Genomic DNA, 9,780 nt, shown 5'->3' with positions numbered 1-9,780 from the left:
TCCTGTGCTCTAAGGCCCTCCCAGACCTGACATTCTGTGTTCTAAGGGCCCTCCCAGCTCTGACATTCTGTGTTCTAAGATCCCTTCCCATCTGACATCCTGTTCTAAGGATCCTCTCATGTCTGACATCCTATGCTCTAAGCATTCCCTTAGCTCTAATGTACTATCAGTCATAAGTCCCAATGACCTGTGGAAGTAGACAATTACATCTCACAGAACATCTTCAACTTTTTCAGATTTTCAGTTTAATATTTTCTCCATTTGCCTTCTAACCACGTCTGTTCCTAAGAAAAAAAGGTGGACTATTCTGAGTCCCATCTCCTTCCATCTCTCTCTCTCTTCCTCTGTAGAGACTAATTGCCAGCTGACCTTCTAGGCCTCAGTTTCTCACCTGGTACAGTTCAGAGAGGCATTCCTGACCTTTCTCCATCTCTCCCTCCCTCCCTCCCAGAGATGTCAAGAGGTACAAGGGAGACTTTGGATGCACTTGATGAGTGAAAAAGTGACATCTGAGTAAGGAACCCTATTTCTCACAGCCCTGCTCCTGGCATCACTCATCTCTAGTTACCATGTTGAGAACTCCATGTATAGAGACAGCCTTGGTAGTCTTGGAATCTCTATAGCAGTCATTTTTCCCAACAACAGGAAGGGCATTGTCTATGATTGTTCTTTCCCTGTCTAGATGTTCCCTGGCCCAAGGACTCATCTCTTGGGTCCCTGAGTTGCTGCCATGTACCAGCCAGATACAGTAGAGCTAAAACAAGAGAAGCAGACATGGCTCAACAGAGGTACAGTACTAGCCTTTCCTCATACCCACTCTGACCCCAGGATCGTCTTCCTCCTTCTCAGCTGTACTCTCCATCTGATGTTGGCAAGAAGTAGGAGGAATGTCTGACTGGCTTAACATTCTTGAAAATCTCTCATTGGTTGACCTATAAAAAGCTCTCTGAACCCATGCCTATGACAAGCTTTCATTTCTTTGAGCCCCTCACCTTCCAGTTCCTTGAGAACTTTTTGCTTTTCCAGAGTCAATGATCTTCAAACCTCTCTCTGGCTCCAGAATACCCACCACCCAGGAGCAAGGTCTCTCCCGGCTCTGCCAGGTGGCAGGCGGTAGGGGGAAGGACGATAGAAGAATTCCAGGGAGAGTCCTGGGATGGCAGTATCTTCCATTTTCCCCAGGTCAGTTGAGCTCGGGGCTGCCTACCTTATTATTGTTGGCACAGTGTGGGCAGCCCAGTGGTTTTGGGTCTAACATATGGCTGCAGAGAGTGGAACAGTCTGTACGGCAGGCCTCATCTAGGCTCTGGGGCTGGCAGGGTTCAGGCTCAGGGGAGACCCTGGGGTGGTCTGTGACTTTACTGTCCTGGGCATGCTCATGGCTGGGGGTGGGGTCTTGGGCCTGGCAGCTGGGCTCTGTGGCTGCATTCTCTTTTGGAGGCGCTGAGGCTTCTGGTTGTAGCTCCTCTCTGCCCTGGAGGCTGGGGGCGATGGAGAAAATCTTGTCTCCTGTACTGTCTTCTCTGGTGCGAATCCCCACAGCCTTCAGGATGGTGTCCATCTTCTTCATGTAGTCTAGGTGGCCACTGACCTGCAATGAACACATCGAGCAGCATGGGATAGCAGAAAGAACTTGGACCTGGGGTCAGGAAAGTCCTGGGTTCCAATCTTGCCTCCAGTCCTTAATAGCTAGGTCATCATGGCAAGCCACTTCACTTGTCTGAGTCCTGACCCTGTTTCCTCATCTGTAAAACATAGATAACAATACTGTCCCTGCCTACCTCGTGTAGTTACAATGAGAATCAAATAAGAAAAATGGTATAGCGGAGAGAGAACTGGACTGGAATTCAGGAAGATCTGGGTTTGAACTCTACTCTTTATATGTGACCCTGGGTAAGTCATTTAATTTTTCTCAGCCTTCGTCTTCTCCTTTTGTGAAATGAGGATAAAAATAACAACTACTTCATATGGTTTATTGTGAGGATCAAATGAAAAAAATGTATGTTATGTGCTATGTCAACCCTGAAGAGATTGCATGGTACAGTGGAGGGGGGAAGAGAGACAGAGAGAGAGTGACAGAGAGAGAGAGACAGAGACAGAGAGAGAGACAGAGAGAGAGACAGAGAGACAGAGAGAGAGAGAGAGACAGAGAGAGAGACAGAGAGAGAGAGAGAGACAGAGACAGAGAGAGAGACAGAGAGAGAGAAGGAGGGAGAGAGAGAGAGGGAGGGAGAGAGAAAGAGGAGAGAGACAGACAGACAGAGACAGAGAGAGTGGGTGTCCCTGAGTTCTGGCCTCTGATCTACCAACTGTATGACCTGGGGGAAGCCCCTTAACATCTCTGTGCTCCAAGCAAAGCTCTGACTATAACTTTTAAAAATTAACCTTTTCCCCAAGGAACAAGCATTTATTTTCTTTTCCCACCCCCACTCCACCCCCCACTGGAAAAAGAAAAAAGAAAAACCCCTGGAATAAATAAATACAGTCAAGCAAACCAAATTCCCTACAATGGCCATGTCCAAATATTCGTGTTCCATTATGCCCTGAGTCCAGTCTCCTTTCTGCCACAGGAGGTGGGGAACATTCATTGGTCCTTTGGAATCATGGTATATCATCATTGATAAGGGATTCTTAGAATGAGTTACCAAGGAAGTGCCAATTTTCATTGTTAGGAAGAGATTCCTCAGTGGGGATTCCCAGCCTAGACCATTAGAATCATAATCACAGATTCAGTCCGAAAAAACCTCATTATTATTATTTGAATGTTCTCAAGATACTATATAAATGGTAGCTATTATTATAATATTAGGTAAACTGATCCAGCCTCACCCATGGTGACTCAGTACCCCCTCTCCCTCCCAAACACCAAATCCTTTTCCTGGTTCTATCCTGGTCTCATAAAAAGAGCCCTGGGCTTAGAGTTGGCAGGAATTGTGCTGGAAACCTGCCTCTGACACTAGCTATCAGAGCTCTTAAAGCTTAAAGCTCTTAAAGCCCTGGGTCAGGCTCTTAAATTCTCTCTGGGCATCAGTTTATTCATTTGTTAAATGGGCACAATAAAAGCACCTACCTCACAGGGTTGTTGTGAGGATTGAATAAAATAACATCTGTCTTTACAAACTTTGCAAACCTTAAAAATGTTAAATAAATGTGTGAATGGTTATGTGGCTGTTGTTATTTGTTATGTATAAAAAGTTCAAGAGATGTAATTTCTGGGTAATCATTTTATTAATTATGCTAGAAGATGATTAATAAAAGGGGTCAGTGGCACTCTTGAACACCAGAGACTGCTCATGGAACCCACTCAATGGCTTACCTGCCCTTGGAAGAGTGAGTGTTCTTAAATTCTCAAAAATGTTCAACTCTGACTCATTAACAGTTTATGAGAATGAGTATTATAATGAGAGGTACGCTTAGGGGATGGGCGCTCTGATCATTTAGTCCCACTTAGTCATGGACAAATAGACTTATCTCTCATCTCATCAGTGTAGAAGAAATGAGGTCCACCTCTGCTCAGGCAGGCTGACTAAAACACCATGGGCTTGACTAGAATCTCTTTGCAGGGTTTTTCTAGTTGGGTGGGACAATGACTGCACCTAGATAAGATGGTCTAGGTGGGATAAATTTTCAATCCAGTGATACCTTCATTTCTGACTGATCTTCTGGGGGACTGTGGTAAGACTGTGTGTTAGGACCAGAAGAGTCAAGATCCAGCACAAATACTCTGGTAAAGCTCTAAAAAATAAATGCCCCAGAGGGAACCATGATCAAGAAAGCAAAGAGGAATACCAGCAAACTCCATTAAGGCCAGAGCTACGCAAAAAGACTACCTGAATCCTGGGGAAGCTCTGAGTAGAGACAAGCTAGGCTAGGCAGGAGGCAAAGAATGCAAGAGAGAGCATCAGACCAGTGGCCCACCAGAGCCACAGCTGGGCTTGGACAGCCCAGGCAGTCCAAGTCACAGAAGAAAGGGCCAGGGCAGCACCTGGGAACCTGGGGTCCTGAAGGAGGCTTGTTACCAGAAAAATCAACAACATCTAGACAGGGCCTATTAGGATGGAGCCAAATCCAGGTTCTGAATTATTCAAGAGAAGAAGACAGAGAAAGAGCAAAGCCATGACCTTGGAGCCTTCAGGAGACTTAAGCTAAAACCTAGGAATTTCTGCTGTGGGTACGGTCTTAGCCCTCACATCTAGGATCAAGCAAGGTCTTTCCACCTTCTTATACCATTCAAGAGCATGGATAGGGAGTAGAGTGTGACCCTGGCACAAAATCCCAGTCTGATATGAGTAAACAGAAGAAAGATGCTATAAAGAAATATATCCACTGAGAGGCCCCCAAAGGGCAAACTCCGAAGAAGAGGGTAATTATATAACACATCACTGTAGAGCCTCAAAGGAGGAAAAAAAAATCTTGGCCACAAGGACTCCCTGGAGGAAATGAAGTGAGAGCTACAAAATATGACATTAAAGGAAAGGATAGTTAGGGAGGAAATAATGGTGAGAAGAATGAATAGTTTATTACAGATGGTGGTGAATCATTCCCCCAAACTGAGCTTTCTGAAAATTAGAACAGGTCAGAAAGATAGTAATAAACCTATGATAGCATAAAAATATTAAAATGAAATCAAAAGATTAAAAAAAAAAGCCAGAAAGAAAAGTCGAGGATACACTATCAAAAACAATGGACCTGGACAAAAGGTCAAGAATACCAAAGGAACTAATGGGAAAAAAAATGTAAAGGAAGGAGGTTCAGCAGCACCAGATCTTAAAGTGCATTATAAGGCAGTAATTATCGAAACTATCTGGTACTGGCTAAGAAAGAGAAAGGTCAATCAATGGAACAGAATAGGCATACAATCTACAGCAGCAAATGAATATCTTAACCCAGTGTTTGGCAAGTATAAAGACTTAAGTTTTGGGGATAAGAATTCGTTATTTGGCAAAAATTGTTGGGAAAACTGGAAAGCAATATGGCAGAAGTTGGGAGTAGACCAATATCTTAACACCATTTACCAAGATAAGGTCAAAATGGATATATGACCTAGATACAAAGGGAGATATTACAAGAAATTCTGAAGAACATGGAACATATTACCCATCAGATTTATGGATAGGTCAATAATTTACAAACAAACAAGAGATAGAGAGTGCTGTGAGATGTAAAATTGATAACTTTGATTACATTAAATTAGAACATTTTTATACAAATAAAACAAATGTAGCCAAGATCAGAAGGAAAACAGAAAACTGGGAAAAAAATTTTATAGACAGTTCCTCAGATAAAGGTCTCATCTCAAATATATAAAGAACTTTGTCAAAGCTATAAGAATGGGAGCCATTCCTCAATTGATAAATGGTCAGAGGATATGAATTTATAAAAAACAATTTATAGTCATATGAAAAAATGTCCTAAATCATTATTGATTAGAGAAATGCAGCTTAAAACAGCCTTGAGATATCATTTTACACTTATCAGATTGGCTAAAATGATAGAAGGGGAAAGTGAGAAATGTTGGAGGGGATGTGGAAAAACTGGGACCTTAGTTCATTGTTGGTGTACCTGTGAGCTGATCCAACCACTTTGGAAAGAGACTTGGAATTATGCCCAAAGGGTTATTAAACTGCACCCTATACCCCTTGACCCAGCAATACCACCATTAGGTCTGATTTCCAAGATGATTAGGGATAATGGAAAAGAACCTATATATTCTAAAATATTTATAGCAGCTCTCTTTGTCGTGGCAAAGAACTGGAAACAAGGTTTGCCCATCAATTGGGGAATGGCTAACCCAATGGTAGCATATATTCATGATGGAATAATACTCTGCCATAGGAAATGAGGAGCTCAATGATTTTAGAAAAGCATGGAGAGAACTCCATGAAATAATGAAGAATGAAATGAACAGAACCAAGAGAACATTGTATATAGCAGCCGCAGTGTTGCTTTAAGAACAGCTTTAAGCAACCAATTCATTCTATTATAAATACCCAAATTAACTGCAAAAATCCTATGAGGAAAGATGCTGTTTGAATAAAAAAGAAATGACATATAAATACACAATACATATGTATATGTGTATGTATGTACATATATGTATGTGTATATAGGCATATGTGTATACATATACTTTCTCTCTATACATGTTTACACAATACAGATTTATATCTAATGGTAGCCATCTCAAAGTTGGGGTAGGAGGAAGGGGAAAAAAAAAGAAAGTCACATGTTAACTTTGTTATATATTTGAAAGGAAGGGCAAGTTGTATATAATGGATCTGCAATTTCAGGTATGATCCTCTGTTTTTCTATCCTGCTTTGTTATGGAAATACTTGTTTAATTTCTTAAGTTCAGAATAAAATAAATAAATTAAAAAAACAAACAAAAAACCAGTGGACCTGAAAAACAGGTGGAGAGATTAAAAATGATCAGATAATCAAATAATGACCCCCCCCCAGAAAAAAGCCTAGCTCCCATATTTCAAGAAACCATAAGTAAAAACTGTCCAGATCTATTAGAATCAGAAGGTAAAAACAGAAAAAGGAAAGAATACACTGGTCATTTCCAAGCCTCCCCCTCACATTCCTCTCCCCCCAAAACCCCAAGCCCCAAACCAAAAGAAAACCTCTTAGGAACATCACAGGCAAAAAGTCACAATTACAACTACCTTACATTTGACAGCTGTGACCGTAAGGAGGAGAGGTTGTGGGATAAGATAAAATTATAACTAGATTTGGAAGAGATCTTACAGGTTCATCAAGTCCAGTTCCCCCTTCCCACTCCTGCTAGTTTTATAGATGAGGAAACTGAGGCTGAGACAGGCTAAATGACTTGCCCAGGGTCACACAACAAGTAAATATCTAAGGCAGGATTTGAACTTTGGTCTTCCTGATTCCAAGTTCAGTGCTTTATCCACTGAGCTGCCTAGCAGCTCCTATCTTATCTGTTTTAGGGCAAGTACATCCTCGTCCTTCTCCTCCTCCTCCTTTTTCTCCTTCTCCTTCTCCTCCTCCTCCCTCTTTTTCTCAGCAGACCAGTATTGCAGCTAGACAAAATGATTACTTTTTGCAATCATCACTATCAGAAGCACCATTATTCTGACATCATGGTTTAGTGGAAATACCATGGGACTTGGAGAGACTGGAGTTAGAATCCAAGCCCTAAAACTTGGTCAGATTTTCTCCCCTACGTATGTGACCCTTGGGTATATCACTATAGCTCTCTGGCCTCTTTCTTCATCTGTAAAACAGGAATAATTCCCAACATCACTGGGACTTCAGAAGCCTTTAGAGCCTGGTAGAAATGGGCTCCATCATGAGATGATGTCACAAAGAAGACAAGGGCCCCTGCCTGATGTCACATGTCCCTGGTGCAGCCTGAAACCTCATTAGGTTTGATTTGGCTCTTCCAATCCCACAGGAGCAGGCAGAAAGAAGCCCACTGTTGGGGGGGAGTCTGAGTCACCCCCTTTTGAAGAGTGGGATTTGAAGACTGGGAGATTCTGTCTGCCTGCCACTTGCCAAACGCAGAGAGATTTTCTCTCTCCAGGGGCGAGCCCCCCAATCTGTTCCTTCTTCATCACACTGCCAGCTTCGCTTCAGGCTAGGGGGCTGGGTGGCTGATGTCTGCGGAATCTTTGGAAATCACCACGTAGGGCTGTTGGCTGGGAAGGCAGGGGATGCAGGGAAGAAGACCAGTTGCCTGTCCACCTCCAACCTCCCACCAGTATCTCATCTGTCTCAGAAGAGAATGAAAAGATATCTGGTAACACCTAATTACACGGCAGTTACAGGGAAGTAGATTTGGGTTCAACATAAAGAGAGACTTCCTAGGAAGGTTGCCTTGGGAGGTAGTGAGTCTTCCATCGCTAGCTGCAAGGGGCGATCTCTTGTCGGGGACACTGATGCTCTGGCGATGGCCTCTTGCTTCAGGCAGAAGATGGCCTGCATGACCTCTGAGGTCCCCTCTGGCTCTGAAAGTCTGCAACTGAAACGCTTGTTCAAGGGTTCAAGAAAAATGTCAGAGTATTACACAGGCTCCTCTCACCAGATGGACTGACCAGTCAAGGGACATAAGCATGACTCATCATGTCCTCAATACAACAAGGCACCTGCCACGTTGTGAGCCTGAAAGGAAGAGGGTATTTGGTTGCTACTGAAGGCAGGACTTTTAAGGCAGAGAGCGCAGTGTGATACAAAGGAAAGAACACTGACCTTAGCCTTGGGCCAGTTGGGTGGGAAAGACTGCCTCTGTCACTTCCTACCTGTGTGACCTTGGGCATGTCTCTTAATGTCTTCCAGGCCTTAGTTCCCTGATCTGTAGAAAGAAGGGTTTGTATGGGGTAATTTCTAAGGTCCCTTCCACTCCTCAATCCTATAGGGGGGCTTTCCTGACAACAGCAGAGATCCCCTGAACCTTATGGGTCCCAGAGTGAAGTAGATGGTTAGGAAGGGGCAGTGTCAGAACTGTCAGTCAAAGTACCTACTATGTGCCAGTCACTGGTGCTAATCTCTGGGGATACAAGAGTCCCTGCCCTCAAGGAACTCACATCTAATGAGGGAGAGAAAACACAAACAAATATGTACAAACAGGAGATAATTAAGGAGGATAATTAATTAACATTAGAATTAACAGGGATTGGAAAACCTTCCTGTAGAGGATGGGATCACAGTGGGAACTTGAAGGAAACCAGGGAAGACAGTAGGTGGAGATGAGGAGGGAGTGCCCTAGGCATGGGATGTAGCCAGGGAGAATGTGTGGAGTCGAGAGATAGCGGATCTTGTTCATGGGAGAGCCAGGAGGCCAGCGCCACTGCGCTGAGGAGTCTAGAAAGGTTTGGAGGAGCCTTGTCTGAATGCCAAACAGAGCAGCTTCCATTTGACCCTGGATGTGAGAGGGAGCCACTGGGAGGTGACATGATGAGACCTGCATTTTAGGAAAATGACTCTTTGGTGGCTGAATGGAGGAGGGAGAGACTTGAGGCAGGCAGACCCACCCACAGGCTGGAACTAGGACACTATCAGCAGTGGGAGAGGCAGGCCCAGGGATGAGAAGGAGGGAGGGGGGATGGGTACTATCATCATCCTTTTATAGTTGGGGAAACTGAGGCAGGCAAGGTGATATGACCTGTCTAGGGCTCACAGGTGCCAAGTACCTAGGGCCAGACTTGAACCAAGAGATCAGGGAGTCCTGCCAGGCCATAACAGGCAATCTGGGTCAGTGCCACAAAATCCCACCAATGGTTGGGAGCAGAGCTGGAATCTGAACGCAGCCAAAACGGAACAACTGGCACGTTCCTCCCACTGATGCACTCCATGTTCTGGCCAACATGGCCCACTTGCTGTTCCCACTACATGACATTTGCCTAGAATTGTGTGCATGTGTGTAAGTGTATTCGTGTGTGTGTGTGTGTGTGTGTGTTTGTGTTTTGGAGGGGTGGGGATGGTCAGGGAAGCAGGAGACCAGCCTTGTGGTTTCCTGGATTTAGGAAGAAGGAGACTCCTTTCACCTGCAGATCAGCGGGTACCTGCTTCAAATCTGAGAGTCTTCAAGAGCTGCCTGGGGCAATGAGAGGGTAAGTGACTTGTTCAAGATCACAGAGCCCATAGATGTCAGAGGTGGGACTTGAGCTCAGCTCTCTAGCTGACTATCTGTTGTGCCAGAAAGGGAGGGAGGAAAGAAAGAAAGAAGGAAGGAAGGAAGGAAAGAAGGAAGGAAGGAAAGAAGGAAGGAAGGAAGGAAGGAAGGAAGGAAGGAAGGAAGGAAGGAAGGAAGGAAGG

The 9,780-nt window shown here is 44.2% G+C and overlaps 1 protein-coding gene across 1 annotated transcript in view; it reads right to left on the bottom strand.

The window, feature by feature from the left end:
* Nucleotides 1-222: 222 nt before the first annotated feature.
* The window catches only part of TMCO4 (transmembrane and coiled-coil domains 4), a 114,122-nt gene continuing 104,564 nt past the window's right edge, over nt 223-9,780 (bottom strand). Inside the window, exon 14 of the mRNA XM_069079349.1 lies at nt 223-1,591. Coding sequence (XP_068935450.1) covers nt 1,184-1,591 — 408 coding nt within the window. The 3' untranslated portion in view covers nt 223-1,183. The remainder of the gene's footprint in view (nt 1,592-9,780) is intronic.

The sequence above is a fragment of the Petaurus breviceps genome, unplaced genomic scaffold (assembly GCF_028583685.1).
Source record: "Petaurus breviceps papuanus isolate PSGF00001 unplaced genomic scaffold, PetGlider_PUasm1.0 91041, whole genome shotgun sequence".
NCBI classification, from domain to species: Eukaryota; Metazoa; Chordata; class Mammalia; order Diprotodontia; family Petauridae; genus Petaurus; species Petaurus breviceps.
The sequence above is the reverse complement of the archived record's forward strand: the minus strand, read 5'-3'. Positions and strand labels throughout refer to the sequence as shown.